General features: G+C 36.0%; 2 protein-coding genes across 2 annotated transcripts; both read left to right on the forward strand.

Moving 5' to 3' along the window:
- Positions 1–2,638: 2,638 nt before the first annotated feature.
- On the forward strand, positions 2,639–4,966 carry LOC113152465 (GTP cyclohydrolase 1-like). The gene is made up of 6 exons (XM_026345725.1): positions 2,639–2,903; positions 3,154–3,263; positions 3,700–3,755; positions 3,897–3,928; positions 4,492–4,576; positions 4,837–4,966. Exons 1-6 carry the CDS (start codon positions 2,639–2,641, stop codon positions 4,964–4,966), a joined length of 678 nt encoding a protein of 225 aa, XP_026201510.1.
- A 6,174-nt stretch (positions 4,967–11,140) lies between these two features.
- LOC113152498 (phosphatidylinositol 3-kinase regulatory subunit gamma-like) lies at positions 11,141–18,034 on the forward strand. The gene is made up of 11 exons (XM_026345758.1): positions 11,141–11,260; positions 13,346–13,483; positions 13,978–14,083; positions 14,263–14,361; positions 15,427–15,604; positions 16,259–16,381; positions 16,560–16,702; positions 16,806–16,973; positions 17,146–17,214; positions 17,350–17,511; positions 17,647–18,034. Exons 1-11 carry the CDS (start codon positions 11,179–11,181, stop codon positions 17,834–17,836), a joined length of 1,458 nt encoding a protein of 485 aa, XP_026201543.1. The 5' UTR covers positions 11,141–11,178; the 3' UTR covers positions 17,837–18,034.
- The last annotated feature ends 7,076 nt before the right edge of the window (positions 18,035–25,110 follow it).

A 25,110-nucleotide genomic window follows, 5' to 3' on the forward strand; every position in this document is an offset into this window, starting at 1 on the left:
AACAAAACCTGGAAATATAAATAGAATTTGTGCTTTTCAGCAATAACAAATCAAATCATTCAGTTGTCTTTTTATCAGAGCTGCATCTTTTTTTGTCAACAAGTTCATTTATATTTGGTTTGAGGTTCTGTGTTGTGGAGATTCTCAGGATGGACTGCAGGTTCTCACCAGTGAGACGACTCCTGTGTGCTGTTTTGTTAGTCTTCATCACTGAGAACAGCTTCTCACTAAGATTTGTGCTACCAAACATAAACAATGTTCGAGCCGCATGTGGACGGAGCTGGGACATTTCTACGGGAATGGAGTGAATAAACTGTGCGGGTCCTGCAGTGTCCTACTTTACCTTCAGTCATTACACTGCAGCTCAATCAGCTCCATCTGAATCTGCACAGGTGCAGTTTCCACATAGACGGTAAAATTCTTTTCTTGTTCGTCAAAGTCACCAAAGCTCTGTGAGAACTCAGTTTATCAGCAAAGTGCGTATTTCTGAACACCGTTGTAACGATGTGGTTCAACATTACTTGGCATCATGAGGACTAGCTTCATAATAACTAGCAGCATCATAAACTGGATTTGATTAACGCGGAATGTATTTGGCAAGGCAGCTGAAGTGCTGCATTATGGGATCTGTGGTTTATTGTGTTACCAGCGCTTCATATCGCCAGGCCATTAATAATAATAATATAGAAATGATCTCGCGGGCCGGATATAGTTACACGCCGGGCCGGATGTGGCCCGCGGGCCGTGAGTTTGACACATATGTATTAAAGAGTTAATAAGACACACACAGCCAGTCTGAAATGGTCAGATTTACCAATTTGCTTTAAAATTATTTTCAAATTCCATGCCTTCAAATAAACAAAATGAAAAAAAATAAAAAAATACTGATTACATTACCATGCATGAAGACAGTCAAGAAACTGAGCCTTATGTGTGCCTACACATTGAATCCCTTTTCAGACCAATATATAAATTTTATCACTCCTCGATCTGTCCCCTTTAAATAAGAGATCTCTGCTACATAAAAATAATGTTGAGCCAGGATGAATTCTTCATAAAACTGTTGGATTTCGAGTGTTTAAATGCTTCTTCACACAAATGACATTAGGAGACAAATTTACTTAAATAATACTTCTCAAAAACAACAAAATATTGGTGTATAAAGTATGGATTAAATCAAATAGAAACCATGAAACTAAAATAACAATGCAGTGCATTAACCATTAAAAGATCTGGCTATGGCCTTGATTGATTTGCTGGCTTTATCTTAATATATTACGAAATGTGTTTTGATACAAGAATTCTTCACAAGCACAAGACAGTCAGCAGGGTGAAAGTCGGTCTTGTGTTGAATATGATGCGTAAGTATTACAAGTAACAACTACAATTACAAGTGAAATGAGTTAATGCTGTTTATGTCCATCCACTAGTGTGACTTCCCCATCTGAAGGCCATAAAACTAAATGTTGCTAATGTGCTGCACATAAAGTGCTACAGAAAACAAAATCAAGAACTTTATGTGGCTGAGATATTTCAAAGAAAGGAATGCCATTCTATATATTATTCTTGGAGTGGTCCAACATTTGCAGGGAAAACTAAGTTCAGCAACTCAATCGCAAACGTGAAACACTAAAGCACAACAAATATGTTGGAACAGATGCACTTATGCAATATCACTACCAGCATTTAGACAGGAATCTACTAATCCAATAAATTACGTTAATTGAAGATCTGTCTGGTGTTCGAAAAACTTCAGCAAGTCCACACTACATGACACTACATTTGATGCATTTTCTACAACCCAACTGATAGTTGTTTGACTGACTGTTTTCAGTGATAGACAGTGATATTAAGTAGTCTTGATGAGCATCCTTATAGTTGTTTCCTTTCATAATTTAAACAAAGATATATCCTGTTGAAAACTAAACCAGTTAGGAGGAAGTGGCTTTATTATAGAGGCATTTCTTTATCACCTAAAATGTAAGCTGATATGTGGGATTAATGTATAGAAAGCTTCTGTTTGGGCCAATGTATCATATCTAACTTCAGTATTTAGCTATTTTCTTTATGCTTTTTATGTTTTCAGGTATATTGTTGAATAAGTGTAGACTTGTGCAAGTGGTCCCTCCTATTGCACAGTGTAAATAAGAGACAATCAGCAGCTGAATTTTCGCCTTTTCCTTAATCTTATTTAAGTTTCACTGCTGTAGGCTACAAAAGCTTGTTAAGGCTTGCATGTGTGTTGCAATTGTTCTACACACTCAAGGCCAGTTGCCTGTGACCACAAATCTGAGCATGGGACTTCTAGGTATTCAAATTCGAATCACAGGATAAGTCAAATGCTGCATGATGGCATTTGATGCATCAGAACTTAAAATTGATTTATGTGGTAATTAGATACCTTGTCTGTACAGAAAAATTAAACCTATTGAGGAATTCAAACGATAGAATTATTCACATGTAATTTTCTCCTCCATGGGTATATTGAGGCCTCAGAGATGGTGTAGCCTGAGGGTCCATGTCAGGCTTTAAAAATCATGGGATGTTCTTTTTAACACCACTCTGTCAAAAGGATACCACTCTGCTTGTTTCATTGTATCCTGCAGTCTTTTTGCTAAAAGTAGAGCTAAAAGTCAGAATGGAGTACCACCATGCTGCAGAGATGAATGGAGTTGTTGCAGAATACCTGAACATGTGCATTGAGTCTAAACATAATGGTATGCACAGAGAAGAGAAGGAAAAATCTGAGGATGAAAACAAGCTGTCTCGCATTGAGAAAGCTTATACCACAGTACTGAGTGAGCTTGGAGAAGATGTCGACCGAGAGGGACTACTGCGTACACCATTGCGTGCAGCCAAAGCCATGCAGTTCCTCACCAAAGGCTACAAAGAAAAAACTCAAGGTGGGTGTAGTAACAAAACTAATATGGCAAGTCTTTATAGGTAATTTTTCTACTCAGACTAAACAAACAAAGGTTAAGGACAAAAAACATTTTGATATTGTGACTATGTACCATGTTTTGTCTCACCTCCAACCTCACCTTATTCTGAAGGTGTTTGTTTCATTTTGCTAAATGTTATGATCTTACTAATTAACAAATTGTTACTTTTGATGTGAACTTCCATAATACGCAATATTTAATTTCTACACAGATATCTTAAATGATGCAATCTTTGATGAAAATCACGATGAGATGGTGATTGTCAAGGATATTGAGCTGTTTTCTCTCTGTGAACATCATCTGGTACCCTTCTTTGGCAAGGTAATTTCATTACAAAGTTGTTCTAAATGACATTACAACATTAAAGTTTAGGCTAATTGATGCTATTGAAGTAATTGATGCTAGTAATTAGCATCATTTACTGAAAACGTTCTCTTAAATTTGACTGTTGAGAAATGCCGCCTAACATATTTACTGGGCAGAGTTTAAAGCTACATTTGTCTCTACACAGTCACATGGTTTCTGCTGTACATGACCCCAAACATATCTGTGGGACTCCTACACTGCTTCTTATCCACATCTGCAATGATACCAATATACAGTACCTATGATAATAATCTGCCACTGATAAAGAACTGGGTCTAAGTCATATTTGCATATTTGTTTTAATTTTTATTACATATTTTATTTGGTTTATCATGCATGATATGGATTATTCATATTTTAAAAATAATGATGTTTTGTTTTAATGTGTCAGGCCCACATAGCATACCTACCAAACAAGAAAGTTGTTGGTCTCAGCAAGCTTGCTAGGTAAGTGAAAAAGATGCATACATACATATCACTAGGTCCACAAGTTATATAATATATCTATTATATAAATATAATAGAGATATTAATTTGTATACATAGAAACAATTAAGAAACACTGTGTTTCTGCTTATTTTCTTTCAGAATTGTTGAGATCTACAGCAGGAGGCTTCAAGGTAAAAACTTAAACAAATTAGGCTGAAAAATGATCACAGCAATAAACTGAGCTAACACGAATAAAGTAAATACAAACATTGGATCATTACTGTTAATAACTCACACTACTCAACTCTGTTTTGAGAAAAAATACACCTCAGGTGTAGCAAAAAGAAAAAAAAAGTTTGTTAAATAAAAGCTAATGTGGCAACACAATGTAAAATCATGTGACCATTCACATGACCACAGCCCACACATTTCACTGCCTAAACTGAGACTGACTGGTCATCTCTTTCTTAGGGGGGTGTGAATAATAAGCAAACTCAAACAGGATAGGTTGTCATGTTCACAGTTGTACATTTATGTACTTAAACTGCAGCCTTTTGCAGTTATATAATTGCACCAGCAATCAAAATTGCAATTAATTTAATCATACAGTACTCATGCGACTAATTTTTGATTATTCTCCCAATTACATAATGGTTCTTCTATTTTTTGCAACTCTACTCTCAGCTTCCTTTGTAATGTTTAAATCTTTATTTTTTGATGTAATGAATGTTATGCATTACATGTTCTACTACAGTTCAGGAGCGTCTTACCAAACAGATTGCTTCGGCTATCTCTGAGGCATTGGAGCCCGCTGGAGTGGCAGTGGTGATAGAGGCTGTGTGAGTACTTTTATTGTCCACTTTATTCAAGAATAATGACAATTTTATGTATTTTTTTGATTTTTTTAGATAAAAGTCTAAGTCTAGTTTACTATATCATGGCTACTTTATAAGTGCTACATGCAGGGTTAACCCTAACCCTATGAGAAGAGGGTGGCCAAACAAAGATGAGATCACTCAGACTTATAACTGAGTTTAGATTATGTGCAAATCACTTTTGAGGTTTTATTGTAGCTTTAACAACCTCTTGTGTATTCCAGTCACATGTGCATGGTGATGAGAGGTGTTCAGAAGATGAATGCCAGTACTGTTACGAGTGTCATGCTGGGAAGATTTCATGATGATCACAAGACCAGGAAGGAGTTTCTTGCTTTAACAATGAGGAAGTGAGCAAATGTCATGTCAACTCAATGGTCAACGGAGGGAGTAGTTTCAATAAGCAACAGTAGCTCTTGATTTATGCTCATGTAACAGCTTTACTTTCAGTAAATTATTGTATTTCATGGCATTCCTTTCTCATGATGTTATTTATGTATTTATCATGTTTAAATGTCATTAAGAGGAATGTCTACCAAACATACAATGGGATGTAACATCTGGATAACACATACTCGTACATATCGGTGAATAATTAATGTAATATCTCCATGGTGCTCCAAGGTACACTCTGATGAACAATTACATTTAAAATTATTCCCATTTCCTCAATGCATACTTTCATTATGTTTTGAAATGACAATATGACTAACAATAATATAATTTACTTCTACAAATGCATAACTACAACAATAAACTCCTACAAATGGTATTTGTTTTTGTTTTTCCTATGAGAACTAAATAAAAAGCAAAACAATATAAAGAATTATGGAGTGGTTATTTAATCAATAACCATATCCAGTGTAAAGCAAGTGTAAGCAATATTTAAAAAGACATAAAAAAAAAATCAACCCACAGATTTGATTAGTAGTAATTAGAACAATGAGTACAGTACAGATTAGTACATAATTAGTAATTAGTCAGAAAGCATACAGTAAGGAGAGACGATTTGTCTGTAGTCACCACATGCGCAACCCTTCTCCTTTTCAGGGTTGCCTTGATGTTGTCTCTCTATTGCAGCTGTTCTTGCTTTCATTTGCACCAAAGCAGATGAAACTGAGTCACAATCACTAAGGCTTCCTAAATGGATACATTTATTTCTCTGAAGTTTAACTGACAGATATGATTAAGTGCTCCCTTAGTTGTTTTGAGCAGTGTACTGTATACAGTGGATGCAAATACAAGACGTATCCAGCTCCTGTGAAAGCTATTTACAGGGGAAATTCAAGTAAATCCATAAACAGCCAATTAACACCTAAATATACAAACACCTATATACAAACACCTATTCTGTCCATGACGTTTTCTAATGGTTACATATGTTGAAAATGGACAATAATACAGTTAGTAAACATAGCCTCAAACTAGAGAGGCAGAAATATATCATATGTACAATCAGTATGTTAAAATCTGCAATAGTCAGTAAATTACAGTATAATAATATGACCATGTATGAGAATTACTGAAACTATATAACAAATGCAAGGTAGAGAAAAGGCCAAGACTTGGAGATTTTCTTTTGCATAATAATTGTTAAATTTTTAATGCATGGACCTAGTTTAGCAAGTATAAGATTACTAAAAGCAGGCTGTTTCATCAGCTAAATCTCACAAACATTGTTCTACATATTGTTCAGGAAACAGGAATTTGGTAAACTAACACCATGCATGTCATAAATACAGAAAGCCAATACATGATAAATCTGTGTATTTGTGACTGCGCTGGCTGGGATATCACAGAGTAAGGTGAGGTGGTCGGGAGCTTTGACTGCTGTTTTTACTTCAGTGCTGTTATTTTTTTCCCCCTAACCAGTTATTTCCACACCACTTCTTTCATTATGCTGATCTGTGAAGTGGAACGTAACGTTGGCGAAGTTGAGAGGTCAGGGGCTCCCGCTGCCTAGATACATACAGTCTAATATTAGAACATTTCCTTGATTTGTTAGCAGCATCTCTGCTGACTCCTGAGCACATGGCAACAAGCCGGCCAATAGGATTTCAGGAGACCACTAAGCCCCTCGCTCTGTATAGCAACAGTGGCATCCTTCCCTTATTTATTTATATAGGAATTTTTTTTTCCCCATCGACTCATTCTCATGCTTCTGTCCCCCCAGCAGTGCATCCACACTGTGCTCTCAAACTGTGAAAAAGAGTTACGGTGTGAAGAGTAGAGCTGCTCTTTTACTTTTGCTTTTCCTTTACCTGCATAAGCTTGAAGTTTATAGGTTTTTATACATTTCTTTTACATACATTACAATTTTTATATATTTTTACACAGCACCAGACAGATGAGTGGAGTTTTTAATGTTTGCATGTAAAAGAAAAACAAAGTGGAAAATGCCTTGGAAAAGGGTTGATTTACATGAAGACATCGTATTTATCGGTGAAGACAAGAGGAAGTACCCAGAGGAATGGCATCGCGGAAAAAAGTGCCCCTCAGAGGGGATGGACAATAAGAAAGTAGAGAGAATCTTTAAAAGATGGAGGACACGGGGAGAGGCGGTACGGGATAGGAGGAGTGTGGGGGGGTGGTAGAGGGACATAGGATGGTGTGAGGACCGAGGCCGGTGGTTGGTTTGATCTGAGCCACGTGTGCGTCCAGCCACATCTCTTCGCCGCTTCATGGATGCCGATGAAACGTTGACTTCCACTGCCGCCCAGCTACTTCTATCTTGGTTCAGGTAGGTGCGTTATTGTCCCATACTGCTGAGTTTCCTGATGAGGTTTAATTTTTTCAGTAGATGTCATGTACAGCAGAAGTTGCCATTTTGAAAGTTCTGTGCATGTTCAGCCATTACTTCTCTTCGTGATTCCGAGCTTACGTATGGGACGATGAAAAGCTTAAAGGCGGCTAGTAAATATGGCGTACAGCAGCCGTCCCGTTTTAGGGTTGCAACAATGATCGATAAGAGACTACAACTAAATATTTAACAAAATTGTCAGCAGTCAGCAAAATAAATATCTTCAACATGGATTGACAACTTTACTTTACCCTGAAAATTACATTTTCACCAGAATGCAACTATAAATGCAAAATATCGGTAGACATTTTGCATGCATTCAACTTTGCTTATGGATCCAATAAACCTAGGAAACACCACTTATTCCTTTTTGATTAAGTCATCATTAAAATGCATTCTAGTTTGCGAAATTATGCTTTTCTGATTGAGAAAACGTGTTATCGTATACTGACACGGAGAAAATGTCAGTAACGTCTGAGAAGTAGCCCAGCTGATTGTTGACCTAGATGGATGAACAGTCAAAGTATTGTTAGGATACAAATAAAACAAACTACGAAAATTTTTTTATGTGATAAAGATCGCAGGACTTCATGATTAGTATCTCTCACCACCTCAACAGCCGTGAGACTTCATGGCTGCGTACTGTTAGAAGTATTTTGATGCCGACGCCATTTTCAACGATTAGACTTTCTGCTGAAACTGCATCATGAATTTCAATATTACCACATGCATTTATTACTGAAACAGATGTGTAATATCATCACCATTACAAAGTAAAATTTAAGTTGTCTTTCAATCTTACAAAAAAACATTTCACGTTTTGTGGTATTTACGTTAAGGTTGACGCTTTAAACAATTATTTGTGCAAAGCAGAAAAATCATATAGCACCAGACTTAAGTAATGTCACCAAGGTTGAAATAAACAAATACGACCTCTTTATGTTTAGTACCTTCCCTGGTAGGGTGATAGGGTGATAAAAACAACAACAACAACAAAAAAAAACGTTTACGTCATTTTACATTTACTGTACTACAGCTAGATGATACCCCTACCTCACATCCCATCAATACGATGTTACATTGTAAAGGATATAGGAGGATAATAAACTGCTGACTAATCCCAATGCTTGGGAGATGAAGAGGATTTAACTGCTGTCTCCCCGAAATCTTTATCACGTAATGAGTTTTATAATACATCAATGTACTGTCATTATGTAAAAATATAGTTGACCCAGACCCAAAAAGCTAAATCTCATTAAATCCTAGGAATCCCAAAGTCATTATCCTATACAACTTTATTACAAGATTTAAGCATTTCATGTTTTGGGGGAAAAGATATACTTGATTTGTCATTTTTACTCCTGATCTCATGAATGAAAGAAATTATTTTAGAAATGCACTCCAATAGATTGTTTTATCCCAAGATGATAAATGTTGTTAGTACTGTCGTTAGATGTAGTGGATCCTGCGACAAATAACGTTCAATGTCTCGATGCAACCTCATTAATAGTATAACCAATTTTCATGTAGCCAATTTGTTTCCTATTAAAGCAGATCTTTTTTGTTGCAAAAACAGCAGCCACTTAAACTTTTTTTTAAACATTGATGTATTTTTCTATTTATTTAGAAATGTATTTTGTATTTAATCTATCTATCGATCGATCAATCGATGGATAGATGTAGAGGGGCAAGAAAAGAATTTCATGGTTATCTGCATTTGTTATAAAATGTGATCTGATCTTCAGTCAAGAGTATTAAATATAATGTGCCCGAAGTAATAACACAAAATTCTTGTGATACAGATCTTTATTTTCTCTTTATTGAGAACAACCATAAAAACCTCATAGAGATGGTGGAAAAAGTATGTGAACCCATGGGATTAACAACTGATTGACCCCCATCCTTGGCAGCAATAACCTCAACCAGGCGCTTCATATAGCTGTGAATCAGATCTGCACATCGTTCAGGAGGAATTTTAGCCCATTCTTCCTGGCAGAACAGCTTTTAGCGCTGTGTTTTTTCAAAATAGTTAAATCTTAGTTTCATCAGTCACAAAACATTTTGCCAATATTACTGTGAAGTGTCAATGTGCTATTTTGCAAACTTCTTTTAGCTTCCTTTGTGGTCTCCTGCCCTAGACACCCTGCTTGTTCAATGTTTTACCTACCATAGACTCATGAACACAGATTTTAGCTAGTTGCGATGATGCCTTATAATCTTTGGCTTTCACTCTGGGTTGTTCCGTTACCTCACTGCGTATTCGTTTGGGCCCACCTTTTGGTAGTGCAGCCACAGTCTAAAAATGTCTCCATTTATAGATTGTTTGCCTAACTGTAGACTGGTTCATTTCTAGAGTCTTTGACATCACTTTGTAACCCTTTCCAGCTTTATGTAAATCAACAATTCTTGATCATAGATCCTTGATCGTAGATCATAGATAAAAGCTTCTTTTGGCAAGGTATGGTTCACATAAGCATCTTCTTCTTGTGCGGAGCAAACTCAAAATGTGTTTTTTGTCAGTTAAAGTAGCTCTAGTCCACACCCTCAAAATAATTTGCTTCCAGGTATGCTAATGCCTGACTCCAAGTCATTATTCCAAGGGTTCACATACTTTTTTCTACTGACACCATGAGGTTTTTATGGTTGTTCTTGATAAAGACGTAAGAGATCAGATTTTTTTTGTTGTTATTTTAGGCACCCTATATTTTATATAACATATTATATTAACACTTTTGAATTAGATGAAGACCACATTTTATGACAACTTAATGCAGAAAACCATTAAATTCCAAAAGGTTCACATACTTTTCTTTTTCTGCTAGAATATTGTTTAAAAAATTTAAAGGGAACTTCACACAGTGAACATTATAAGTGGCTGAGACCTTCGCACAGTATACAAATGTCTAAATGTAAAAATGTGTAATAAATAAGAGGTTAACTGCCCAAGTAGCAAAGTATGATCCAGACAGATGATATAATAAAAATAAGCACAATTTCACTATAACGATTGGGCTGACTGCTAAAAATAAAAAAGGAACTACTGATTCTTTTTTTTTTTTTTTTTAGGTAATCTGAAATGATGTGATGTGAGACTCCGAGGGGGAAAAAAGTCAGTCAGTCATATCAGTTATGCTTTGGTTCATCACTTTCTAGTGGATTTACAGCTCAATACCTAATGTCAAGGCATCTCTTGTAAAGGCATCTACAAACCAGGCACTCAGTTGTTTAGCTAACTAATCCTGGTTATTCTAGGAAGATACCAGGTATGAATCCCACTAACTACAGGACTGTGAAGCAGGACACTGCTTGAACATAGAAAACTGGTGAAAACAGTGGATCTGCTGGCAATGTCGTCACACTGCTCTGGGATGCGGTTAAGCCTGGGATCCAGGTTAAGGAACATGTTCTGCCTCCACAACACAAGACAGCCATGAACTCTGTGCCATTACCCTCTCTATCCTCCACCATGAGTGTAACTATAAGCTGATAATATGTGATCAACAGCACCGTGGCATCTAGCATACTGCTGCTTCACAATCTCAATAAAACCCAGTTGGACTATTCAGTCTGTGTTGTGAAAATGGCAGAGGAGGGTTCCCAGCTCAGACCTGTCGACAGCACTGACAACGAGGAGGACAACAGCCTCCAACCAGCTGATTTTCCAATATCATTACTAGCATCCCTCCATCTCAGTGACAAGGATGTGGTCATCAATGAGAGCACCTATGTGGATAATCCTGAGCCCCATTCCGTATTTCCTGTGACAATGTCATCACTGCACAACCAATCACAACAACAAATGGACAAATCCTTGGATACAAGGCCTGAGCCTTCACCAGCAGTTCAAAGTAAGATTAAATATGCTTAAAGTGCTACCAGAGGTGCAATCCTCAGTATTTTTACACATATGTCTTTAAATAATATTAATAAGTCAACCAAAACATTTGATTCAAGTTTGAATCCTACTTTTCTTACATTCATGTTTACCACTATTCTTATATGCAATTGTTATATATATGTATATCTATATATACTATTCTTCTTAGATGTCTTTGTTGGTGCCCTTCTGTGTGTTACAGCCAGATAGTGATTTTGTCCATGTAAATATAAAAATATTCCTGTTAACTAAGACTAGACTGAAACAAGTGTGTTATTCAACCTGCAGCATCCATGGAATTGAACTGATCTTGATCAGTAAAAAAGTTTCCACCAAGCCCAAAATATCTCTGGTTCAAAAGTTTAGCTGCTTGACCTGTTAATGAGATGCATTTTACATTCAGTAATTCTGTGCGTCTTCCTGTGATGGTGTCTCTGTCACCTGATATTACCACATTATCAGATAACTAGCTAAATTAATCAAATTCTATACTGAGGGGAAGTAAAATGTTTCTGTTAGAATATCAAATAGCATTTTAGCTTGAAATGGCCATTACTAATAGACTACAACATGAGAAGCATGAATGAGACGCTTTAAGTACCATTTTGGGTTTACAATTTACGTGACTGCACAGAACAAAGAAAGCTGTTTTATATGCTTAATTGCAGTATACATACAGCAGTCTATGCTAATTTTACATAAATATATTGATGTAAACCTTAAAAAATTTGATTTCAATTAATTTTTGTTAAGTAAAACTACACTAAAACATACAAAAGGCTAAAATCTGACTAAATCTAACTCATATTTTCAATAAGACTAAAGCTAAATCAAAATCAGGTGCCAACTCAGCTGGTCAACAGCTAGATTTACAAACTGTTACATTTTCAGCATGCCACTAATTTTAACAGGGACTTTCTTCTATAGCATTTTTTTAACACTATAACTGAACCTAGTCTTGGTGGATCAACTGGTCACATACGTGCCAAGGGTAGCATGCCTCAGAGTCTTGCACTCTTTACATTTGGTCACTTGAAATGTACTTCACCAACAGTATTATACTGTTTTACAAAATATTCCTGGGCATACACTGCACCATGCAAGTACAACTTAGAGCAAAATAAATCAAACTATACCAAAGAGCAACATGCAAATCATCTTGGTTGTAGATAACACATTGATATACCCTTTAAAAAACAGTATAGCACTGTAATAGCCTTAAATTCTCAGCAGAAGTGAATACGTACAGTATTTCACCAACTCTAAAAAGGGTAGCACCCAGTTCAAGACCTTAATGGAGTGAAAGATTTTTCTTTATTAAAGATTAATTAGATGCACAACATCTAGTGGGTTTTTATATTAGGCAAGTTTTGACAGAGCTTCACAATTTGAGTTTACGCCCTTTCTAATTTTAAAACAGCATATGTATGATTCCTCTAACATACAGCTCTGTCTACAACATCGATTTAATGCAAATCCAGGCATGCCATCACAGGTGCTAAAGGGATAATTTACATCAACTGCTAACAGCTTGCCTCTAACTACACACATGAATTAGCGCATGTGTCCATAGACACATACACAAACTGGTAAACAATTCAACAAATGCAATGCTTTCAGGAAATGCCTGACTGACAGGTTCTCCCCTTACCCCTGCTTACATGCCACAAACACAAGGACAATAAACACAAACACACACAGTGGTGCATCAGCTCCAGTCCTTCAAGCCATCGTGGAATCTCTTTGCAGACAGCTGTTGTTTGTTAGGCGAGGCGAGGCGAAGCAAGGCGAGGTCGTGCAGCACTGAGTCTGGCTGAATGTGCCTGAGTGTTGAGGAGTGCCAGTTCTGGTATTTTAGGCAGTCAGACAGTGTCACCTGTCAACAGACTAGTCTGGACAGAGTCTCCCACATGGTGCAAGACTAAGCAACACAACGATATCGCCTTTAAAGTTCTTGTCAGTGAGCCAGCAGCGTGTGCTGAACAGCTACAAAATATATATTGCCCTGAAGTGAAATCAGGAGTAACACTGTTCCGTTGTTCGGTTGATGTTTCAGACTTCTTGGAGCTTGAGATGGGCCAAAACGACAGGGAGGCTCAGTCTCACACCTTAACAGCGTTCCTGCAAGACCGTTCTTCCCTTGTTGATCATGAAGCGTTTCCTGGCCTAACAATCAACATTGCCAAGGAAGGAGGTACTCTCCAACATATCTTTGTTCTGCTTATTATAAAGTGCAACAGGTTCTTTGTAACATATTTAAATACTTTATAAACAAATGTGCTCTTAAATAAATGTTGGCATATAAGGCAGTACTTTTTATTCCAAATGCAATGTGTAAAGTAACTGTTTTGAGGGAAGCTAACCGGGACAATGCTTTTACTTCTTAGAATTGGTGGCAATGAACATGATGATGAGGGTTATATAATAGTAAAAAAAAAGTAGATAAAAATGGAGATTATGATAGATTCATTTTCGAGAATTTGTTTTTCTATACTTAAAAATGAGTTGAAGCAAATGCCTCCAAAGCATACATCTAGTTAGAGGGACATTTAGGAGACGAAAATTCTTATAAATCTCATATTCTGATTTCAAAACATGTCTCTTCTGCAGACTAAAATGTGTATTTCTGTCTTTTTTGATATTTTGATATTTGATGTTTTTGTAACACTGTATTGCCTCTTATGTCAGCACTTCAACCCAAGCACAACACAACCAAAACTATGGCGGTATGTGAGTCCAGTGCTGATGTCAACCAGCTGTCTGAAGCAGAGTGGTACTGGGGAAATATTTCAAGGTACAGACAATTTTCATGTGGTTTTTAAAGATCACACTGTCTTTCATACAAATTTCTGTTGAATTGACACCAATGACAATTCTTTCAATATTACAAAAGTCAAGTTTTTGAATCTCCTCATTTGTGAACAAACCTACATTAACTGTTTTGAAACCTTGTGTCTGTATTGCGTTGTGTAGAGAGGAAGTAAATGAGATGATGAGAAACACTCCTGATGGAACTTTTCTGGTTCGAGATGCATCTAGTAGGAATAAGGGGGAATACACTCTCACACTAAGGTAAATACTTTTTAAAGGTATGTGTTATGTATTAAGCTGGGAAGAAAAATAGCAAGGCACTATCAAAGTAATAAAGTGTTTTTAGTATTTGGGATGCTAAAAATACAGTTATCAGCGGGCTGTATTTCGTGGGATATGTTTGCCCTAAAGTAGATACATGTGGTCAGAGGTCAATTATTTTTTCTTGGTTCCAATATCTAAATGTGGATTTACTGGTTTTAATGTGTAACTTTATACATTTCCCAGTTTCTGTCTAATTATAGTTGAATCAGGAGAGACTAGGTTTCAGATATAAAGCTTTGTTGATTAGAGTTTGGCGCAGACTCCAGTGGTCAGCAACATAACACCCCGTCTACAGAGACAAATTTTCCAGTCATTCATCTCACATCTGTCTGAAGAACAGACTCACTCACTTTAATTAGTGCCATCTACACTGTCTTTCCTAGACCTTAAACTTGTCTCAAGGTCCTTCTTCCAAACCTATATTCTTCCAATTTGCTGTTCACATAAAGAGTAATAGGCTTTAAGAGTTCAAAATTCCTCGATTCTCGGAGGACGCCAGGTCTGTGGCTGAACAGATCCAGTGCAGACAGTAAAGATGGCCAAAGGCTGCTGGATGTGCAACTTTCACTTTGCAGTCATTATTCATTTAGACTAAGACATGTCTTCGTTTTGGATGGCGTCTTGCATTGTCTTCAAAACCTGCACAATGTTATAGTTACGCCTTGCAGTAGAAGTCTCAGATTTCTGAAAATATTTCCAGCTAGGAAGATCCTGGCTGTCTACTCCTGACCACATAAGAGTAAATATATCCCACACCCACAACATTTGTTATGAGTCGTGCAGGACACATGGGATCCTAGTCATGTTCTAATCCACCCCACCCCTCCAAAATTTTTGGATCACTCCTTTTAAAGTTACCAAGCAGTGGAGGCTGACTGCTTGGAATTTGACTAACCGCAACATTTTAATATAAGATATATAAAAAAAGAAAAAACATAGTACTGTACATGTTCTACTATTTGGGGGAGATTTTTTGCAACAGTTATTATTTGATTTTTACAGGAAAGATGGCTCCAACAGACTGATTAAGATTTTCCATCATGGTGGGAGGTATGGTTTTTCTGAGCCACTGACCTTCCCCTCTGTGGTGGAACTAATCCAGTATTACCAGAACAAGTCATTAGCCCAGTACAATGCTAAACTGGACACACAGCTTCTCTATCCCATATCCAGATACCAGGTGGGTTAACACCTTCAACTGTGAAATGTGTGTTGTCTTATATAACTACCTGTGAAATGTGTTTTACCTGCTGTATACAGCATAAGTATAACTCATTTTAGTATAAAAAAAATTATAATTATCACTTATATTGTGCAGCAGTTTACTGCAACTGCATTCTCTTGGTCTATACAGTATATACATGTATAGCTTCACTACAAGGATGCTTTCTAATTATCTACATATTTAGAAATGGAAATAACATTTTACCTGACAAATTTGCAAACACTTTTTAGTGTGGCTCTAGTTTAGATCACACTAAATGCATCATAGGATGGGAGGACCCCCCCCCCCCCAACAAAAACAAGCATACTAGTCAGAATGTACACTGTTCCGTACTTTAAACAAACATATAAAATTAATTAAATGAATTTCTATTACATTTTTGGTTTGAGGTTTGACTGGCATTAAGGCTCAATCTGTCCTGGTTTAAAATTCCTGAAACATTATTACAATTTAACAGAAGACAATAAGAGGTATAAAGATACAAACAGTATAATCTCACACACATACTTCAGACTGCAACATTTCTATACTGTACATAGGATGCAGATAATATGGTGAATTAAACTATGTTGGTCATAAATATCTTTTACATTCTTGTTGGTACAACAGCAGGTTGTGATGGAAGTTGACATTGATGCAGTTGGAGAACAGCTGAGGATATTTCATGATCAATTTAAAGAGAAGAGCAAAGAGTACGACCGTCTGTTTGAAGAATTTAATCAAACCTCCCAGGTATAACAGCAACCTAATTACTGACACCTTCTAATAAGAAATTTTGCGTTTTTATTCGGTAAAAGCACTATCTTAAGAAAATATTTTACTTTTGATTGATATCGTATATCAGTCTTAAATTTACAGACTCTGTAAAACAGACCTAAAAAGTAACAATTTGCTTCTTTTCTTCATCCAGGACCTTCAGAGCAAGCAAACAGCCATTGAAGCTTTCAGTGAAATAATTCGTATCTTTGAGGAGGAGTGTGAAACTCAAGAGCGCTACAGCAAGGAATACATTGACATGTTCCTCACATTAGACAACAGCACAGAGACTGACAAGTATGTTTCAATACAACAACCAATGTTGTTCAAAAAAAAAAAGAAAAAAAAAAACTCTAAATTGTTACTGAAATTCTTCCTTTTCCTGGTGTATGATTCAAAGTAACCCAGACGAACTGCAGTCGAAGGTGGAGGAGATCCACAACAGCAAGAAAAAGTTGGAGGAAGAGCTCAGGAATAAGGCTCTGGCTCACACGGAAGTTGACAAGAAAATAAACAACCTGAAGCCTGACCTTGTGCAGCTCAGGAAGATCAGAGATCAGTACCTGCTGTAAGTTTATCCCTTCAGCATCTCATGTTCTAGAATTCAGAAAAGTTTTTTTGTCTTATTGTGGTCAAATATTCATAGTTGACGAGGTGAAGAGCTACATTTTACAGAATGTTCTGCTATTATCTATTATCTATTATTGCAGCATACTGACTGTGTTGTGTCTGTGCTTCAGATGGCTCACTCAGCAAGGCACTAAGCAGACCCAAATAAATGACTGGCTGGGAATAAAAAATGAAGAAGAGTGAGTATGAACAAATAAAATATTTGAATAAATCAGATAACTAATGACTGTAAGATGTAATTGTTTAGAGAAACACATGCATAAGAATATATTTTCTTATTAATCTAAACCTACTACCTCGCTATTGATCTTTAGCCCTTACACCCTGGCCGATGATGCACATCAGGAAGAGAGGAGCTGGTATGTTGGTGGTATGAGACGGAAGGAGGCAGAGGAGCTGCTTAAGGGAAAGAGGGACGGGACCTTCCTAATCAGAGACAGTCAGACTCAGAGAGGCTCCTTTGCCTGCTCTGTTGTGTGAGTATCTTGAAATCTGAATATTTTAAAGAATCCAGCTCACAAATACAAAACAGTGTCAATATCACCTCAACCTTCAAAGTCAGTATGATAGTAGCGATTATGTTTTCTTGAAAATGGTTTTCACCTGTGCAGTGTGGATGGGGAAGTGAAGCACTGTGTGATCTACAGGACGTCCACAGGATACGGCTTTGCTGAACCCTACAACCTTTACTCATCCCTGAGAGAGCTGGTTCTCCACTATCGACACACATCCCTGGTCCAACACAACCAGCAGCTGAATGTAACCCTGGCCTGGCCCGCTCTCAGCCAGCAGTCCAGCTGAGATACACCAGCACGCCACCGTGGCGCATTCCCAAAGCTTCACTGTATTCGCACAGAGGATGCACCAAAATGGACAATGTTACCAGGCTCAAACAGAGCTAACGGTTAGTTTGGCACATTACACAAATTTTTACAAATCATTTCATTGCTAACATTTGAAAATCCAAATCTAATTAGATCCAACACTGCTATGATGTCACAGCAGACAAAACATTATTGAAATGTGTTACAAAGATACTTACAAGTCATCAAAGTAGATTTAAGTTTATTAGTTATGTTACCTGCTATTCCTTTAAATCCCATTTAGTTATCAATGCACACACATTAGAAAAATGTAAATGGGACCTTAGCAAGTAGAGAATTCATAGTATATGATTTTTGTATAAAAAAAGAAAGGAGGTATTTACGAAAATTATCCCCTCATTCTCTAATTAAATATTTAATAATAAGTCTTTATTTTTAAAGGGCAGCACAAGAAATCATGAATATTTAAGAAAATATTTTTTTTAAATATAAAGTTTTTGTCTATAGATTTGGCCACTCTTGCCTTATACCATACCTCAAACATTTTTTGACCAGTGACCCAAATTAATGCTATCAATTGTGCTATGCCTGACATCTGACAAAATTCACTTTTCAGGCCTTGAAAAAGTGAATTTGTTGTAACCCTCCATTTTATACATATCTTAAAATCCACATACTAAGTGCAGTAGCAGTGTTTCAGGTAGTAAAAAAAATGACCTCAGGATGGGACTCTGCACTACCCAGCACATTTATTATGGGTAATGCTGAAGATGTTAAGGAGACACATAAGCACTTTATTCAAAAGAAGAATACACAGAGGCACAGAGATCAGACATAGAGATGTTTGATAATGCACTGTATCAATAATTTCACTTGTGGACATTACTTTGATTTAATTTATTAGGAATATAAAAATTATATTATGACATTTTTTTCATTTTTGATGTTTTAAAGGAACTTAGCACTCAGCAATAATTAATTGAAATCATGTCTTCATTCTGCACATTTCACGTAACTTTGCTCATGGCTAAATTGTTTCTACTTCATACAATATGACAATCAAGGTACAGTTTGTAAAATATAGGTGTTGCTATAAGCTCACTCATTAACAATTTAAGGTGTAAGTAATATGTGAGCAGATGATTACAACAAAGTAGCAGCTATGAGGCAGAGGCAATTACTGGAAGCACTTCTATTAGTTATGTATAAGCAAAGTTTGGAATATCAACAACCAAAACACAGTTTCCTATATATATTTCAGGTATCCATATTGTCTATGATAAGTAAGATAGCTGTATATATATTTTTTAACCCAGATTTCTGTTTTTTTCTGAAGAGGTCTGGTTGGAGTCAGTGATCTTAGAGTTCTGATAAGTGTTCTGTAAACTGACATGGAGTGATAATATACTTTAAAAGTCTTACAGCATCCCAGATCTGTAGGCAGTAGTTGAAAAGTGCCTTTAATTGATTCTGTTCCAGCAATAATTTTTCTCTTTTAGACAAATTTCTGAGGAATCAAATGCTATGGTTTATGTTTAATTGGATACAAGGCTACAATGGCATGAGTATCTTCAAGTAGGGTATTATTTACTTAAAGTAGTAGCTTTCCCAGAAATGACTGCTTTCAGGAATTATAATCACAACACTACTCTTTACTCCCTTGGTGGTTGCCACATTAAATTTACATCACACTTAGAAAGAGAAGATATAAAGTGTGTATATATATATATATATATATATATATATATATATATATATATATATATATATATATATATATATATATATATAGGTGTATAATATGTATGTGATGTTTTAAAAAACAACAACAAAACAGGTATTAGTATTAGTATAACAAGTATAAGAAAGTATAACAACCTATGATTGACCATACAGTTGCAAAAATTATCTTCCTAACTTTGAATTTTGTAGACATGTTAGCTAGCTGTGCTTTTCTAGATCGGTAGTTATCAACTAACATGGCATGATTCCAGCTATGATGGACCAAATACCGTATGATACCATCAAATGTGATTGCATTTACATCCCAAAGGGTATCATTACAGTTCGTCATTATTATCAACATTGTTAATTTATTTGAATATAATTCAGTTTCACTCAAAAGAAGAACATATATTTTCTTCTCCTAAAGTGTAAAGCACATTTGAAATGGTAAAATTACATCTTTAATGATCAATATCTCACACTGAAATTAAAATTGTTTACATTTCAGCTTATTCAGGTCCTTCCACTATACACAGGTAACAGGGAATCCTCAGAGTGTGCACTTTGTGAGAATGAAGTGGTACTTGTGGGTTACAGTGAATCATTCAAACTATTTTTATAAGAGAAAATAGTAGTCATGAACAGTAATATAGTATTGTTAGTTTGCCTGTTAGTCATAAAAATGTAGTGTCACATTTTACTTTGTGTCACTGCTTTTATCAAAATATTTTGATTTAGCTTATGTATTATTTGCTGTTTAACAGGACACTTTAAATGCACTTCTCTTTTAGCTGTTGTTACTCAAACACATGCTTGATGTTTGTTGTGCTTTTTTGCAGTTTTGTCAGACAATTTATTTTCATGAAGGGAGATGGAAAAAAACTGTCCATTATCTACTTTGTGGCACTGTAATGTTTGACTTTGCATGCTATCATTTACCAGATTACCTAAGTATTTATAGGTTGTATCAATAAGACTACTGACATTAAGGCTGGGCACTGTTTTGATACTGGTTCTGGTACCTTTCTTTGATCTGCTATTTTGTGTTTTTCCAAAATGTTTTTTGATTGATTTTTTTTATCATTGGTGCTAGGCACTCATTGCTGTAATTTTTCTTATATGCACTTCCCTGACGTCAAGTCACTCAATTACTATGGTTCAGTGCTCAGACATGTATACTAGTAAAATGTCAAGCACTGCATTGCACAAACTGTGGACAAGTGCCACAACCCTAAATGACAGTGAAAGCAGTTCTGTTAACCTGCGTGTAGTTACTCTTAAATTCTGGTCAGCTGTTCTTGCAGTTTTGTAATGCTAATGGACAAAGACTACTATACTCCTGTGTGTAGAAATTAGTTGTAGTGATGTAGTCTACTTGACTATATTGTCAATTTTGGTGACATACAGTCCCCATATTGACTATTGTGCTTTCATCTTTGTTAACCAGCATTTCCTGCTTTAAATTAGGTTTATTAAAATGTTTTTACATTTCATAGTTACCTGCTATAGAGTAAATGTGGATAGATGCACCAAAATCACTATTATAGTGAGTAAGGCATATAGGGTCCACTAATAGTGTATGAAAGTAAAAAGTTAGCATCTGTCCCTTGTCATTCAGGATTTCTTCTTTGCACATTGAATACATTAATTTAGTGTTAAATTAAGACACATCACTTGAAAAAATGTTTATATACTGTTGTGAATACTAAAAAAACATTTCTCTGTTAATTTTTGTAACAGGAAGATAGCAAAGTTATGTGTAAAAAGAGACTACACCACTGCTCTTTGAGGTTTAGGGTTAAAGCAGAGTATTTGCACACAAGTATCTCATGTAGAGTCTTTTAGAATATCCACCCTGTTACTGAAGCAGGTGGACATGTAGTGGTGCTAAATTTGGAGAAGTTGCTGATGAGATCGATATGTTGTAGCTTTGGTAAGGCACTAAAATAAGATTTCAAAATCTTTAATGAGCTGATCTCTTAATAGTGTTTAGCTGTTTAAAGTCAGACATCTTTATATTTTTTGACTGTGCACAGTTCTGTCTTTTTGTTATCACTAACGATTTTTTTCCAATGGTGTAAACACTGTGCAAATGAAAATGAAAGGAGAGATACTGAAAAACATTTTAAAATGACTACTATTTTGTAGCAAAAGAAGTGTGTGTCTCCTATCAAAATATGTGTCTTGATGTACTTTCAGCTGCAGGTTTTTCATATAATACATAGTGTGTCAGTTAAAGAAACTTCAGGTGCAATCTTTTGGTTTGATATTTGGTTTCAGAGTTTTGTAAAATCAAGAGTTTTCTGTTCAACAAAGAAAATCTTAATTTTAACATCTATTTTTTTTTATAGATATTACAAATATACATTTGCTGTAGTAAATTTAGAACTGCAAATAATATTTGACTTATTTGATAAGTAGGTAGAAGACTTACTTATATAGACCTACTTCTACAACTATTTATATTGATAAATACCTAAGCGCTAGCTATTTGGTAAACTATTTAGATCCAGTTGGATGCCTTTAAAAGGCATTTTCAAATTTCGTGTTTTACACAAAATTGCTATGGTGTTAACTGTGAAATTAAATTAAAATGTGCTTGATACCTTAAAAGTGTAATGAACAATAATACCGTGTTAGTTGGTAGCTATGCAGGTGATAGGCTGCGGTGGTAGAGGGTTGGGGTTGCAGCGATGATGTACCGATGATGAAGTAGTGTACAACTTACGTAGAGAAGCGGGCTAGAGGTTTGAAAGCCAGAGTGGTGGATTGCTAAGTAACATATCTGATTTTGATACTGGAAATTTGTACCAATAATTTACTTCTGCTTTTTTATCCACAAGAACAACATGTTGGTGAAGATTTTCAGTCATCTAGATGAAATTATCTGGAAGTTAAGTCATGGCAATGGGACTTTGTTAGGTCGAAACGTTTCACTACCCATCCAAGTAGCTTCTTCAGTCTGAGGATAGTTGGTTAGAGACCACAAATTTATCCTGCAGGGTGTTTTCACTTCATACCTGGCTTAAATAATCTTGGTAGGTGAACAATAACAACCTTAATATAGTGGTTTCACTTGCCAAACTTTAATCATACTGGTATTGCCTTGGACATAGATTGTAAAAATGGTACAATAAAAACAGCTGGAACTGAATGTTCTAAAAAATCTGGTGAATAGGCTGTTATACAGATTTTGTTTGGATCAAGGTTGGTGGTGGTTAAATGAAGGCACAGGTTACGTAGGTTTGGTCTGTTATGTTGAAGACAGGTAAACGTAAGTACAAGAATGGTTACATGATTGTATATCTGGTGTTCATTTGATGTAGTTAAAGGTAGAGTTAAAAGTAGGGAGGCTGGTTGGCAAGTCATATTTGCATTTATAACACATTCTGCATTGCAATATCTATCTTCACAACACAGTGGTATCTAGCACAAACATTTCTTGAAAATAAACCACCACATTCTGTGAGGTATATATTAGTTTACCTGTTCGCCGTGGGTTAAATTACAGTTAATTATGTTATCTACATTAAATGTCTGTAAACCCAAAATATTATTTATTTATAAATGTCTTGTTTCAATTAGAGTTGTGCAAATGCCTCTACTTGTCTCTAAATCACATTCACCAGTCCCTGTTAAAATTATGTTTCTGAAAATCTTTTTTTTCCCATTGTGGCTGTATAAAAATCATCTTTCTTCATTAATAAAAAATAATTTAGCTGACCTTAGTTATTAGCCCACTGCTGTGAGAAAATACTTTTATTGTAAATGTTTATTTTAGCTGAATCTGTTCAGGTTTTTGTGTTTTATCAGGCATTAAAAAAGCTTGTGTTTTCTATAGGAGTCATATCTGAGGAAAATTGATGGTTCAAAACATTTTTGTTGGTGTAAAACCTGGCTTTACCTAGTTCATGTATGCACTTTCAGATCCCCAAATAAATTTGAGATTTTAATTTGAGTTTGTGTTTGAGTGAATTATTTCATAATTTGATTATTCAATACTAACCTGATTAAGTGTATTTATTTTAACCCGCTATTGTAACTATTTACTTATACACTCATTGATCTGCTGCTGGTGTGAGAATTAAGTTAATTCTGTAATAGTTTAATGGAAATTTCTCAAACATACAAAAGCCTATTCTTAGGTTCTACTACTTTTAAGCTGCTCATAAAACTAAACTAAAGAACAACAATAATGCTATATTTCTTTTAACAAAAATGCATTGATAATGAGCAAATTGATGAATGATATTAGGTTGTCACATTTACACACATTTAATTTCATCAAATTAATGACACAGGCCAAAATCATTTGGTTTGATCTGATTTGGTTTAGATTATTTGTGTAGCACTGGTGCAAAAACTATGTCTGCCAAGTTGTCATGACTAGTCAATCATAAGGCACATTCTGCAAATGCACAACATACTATACAAGCAAACAAACCTAGGGCAGCCTTAACAATAGGTATGTAAAGATAAGTGCAATCAAAAACTGTTTACCTCCTTACTAAGGGGCAGCACACCCTGCACTAACGAACCCAGGCTGGCTTAAATACACTTCCAGTTACATGTACCCACATAACAAGGCGCCCCATGGTATTCGGAGGAGTAAACAACCCTGTAAACAAAGGTCATAAATAAAAATGACATCCTTTCATCAACCCTCTAGTGGAAATTGTGGTGTGACGGCTGCCAGGCAGTACACATCAGCGCTACTATGTGGTTTCACTGTCTTTTCCAGGGACACCTATACAAGTAGCCAGGAAGAACCGGCAAACAAACCACTTACCCTGGGGTTCCCAGAGGACTGCTCTACCACCTGTGCAACTCCTATGCATACTGTATCATGCATATCACATCCAAGTTGTGCAAAATGCGAAATTATTGCTGTAGCCCACCACTCATCAGCATCTGCAACACCAGCTGCTTCATAAACAGCACTGAGATATGAGCCGACTAACCTGATCAACACGCAGCCAGGTAAATCCACCTGTGTCCCGTAAACTAACCAAAACATAACAGTACACAGAACAGAGTTAATGGAAGGAGTCTTACCTGTAGAAGGTCGTTTCCATTGAGATAATTAATGAACAGCCTTTAACTTCCTGGAGCTCAGCAGGTCATTGAACAATCAGCCAGTTCAGGGACTTGATGTCAACAATCCCAGCTGCTAATGGAAAGTTAAGTGTCAGTGCAAGGGTTATTTTATGAAAATAACACTCATGAACAGGTGGATTCATACTGCTGAGTTGTCAATTACTTATCTAACTAATATATTAAGTGTAGTTTACCTCCTGCCATTCATTCCAAGTTATGCACAGTTCTGCGTCTTCCGGTGGCGGCGGCTACTTTCTGTGATTAAGCTAACTATGCTAACAACTTTCAGAGGCCATCCCTGGTTTCACTAACGTTTGCGCCGTAATAAATAACATGTGTGGACATGTTACATGTGTAGTTAACGTTAGACTCAATGGTTTACAATCGTAAAGCTGAAGGTCTTCTCAAAAACAGCCAGAAAGATTTCAC

This window comes from Anabas testudineus, chromosome 4 (assembly GCF_900324465.2).
Source record: "Anabas testudineus chromosome 4, fAnaTes1.2, whole genome shotgun sequence".
Classification (NCBI taxonomy): Eukaryota; Metazoa; Chordata; class Actinopteri; order Anabantiformes; family Anabantidae; genus Anabas; species Anabas testudineus.

Coding starts and splice junctions, on each gene's coding strand:
- LOC113152465 (XM_026345725.1), top strand. CDS start 2,639: ATGGAGTACCACCATGCTGCAGAGATGAATGGAGTTGTTGCAGAATAC. Junction 3,756..3,896: donor GGTCTCAGCAAGCTTGCTAG/GTAAGTGAAAAA, acceptor ATTTTCTTTCAG/AATTGTTGAGATCTACAGCA. Junction 4,577..4,836: donor GCAGTGGTGATAGAGGCTGT/GTGAGTACTTTT, acceptor TGTGTATTCCAG/TCACATGTGCATGGTGATGA.
- LOC113152498 (XM_026345758.1), top strand. CDS start 11,179: ATGTCATCACTGCACAACCAATCACAACAACAAATGGACAAATCCTTG. Junction 13,484..13,977: donor CAACATTGCCAAGGAAGGAG/GTACTCTCCAAC, acceptor CTCTTATGTCAG/CACTTCAACCCAAGCACAAC. Junction 17,215..17,349: donor GGAATAAAAAATGAAGAAGA/GTGAGTATGAAC, acceptor ATTGATCTTTAG/CCCTTACACCCTGGCCGATG.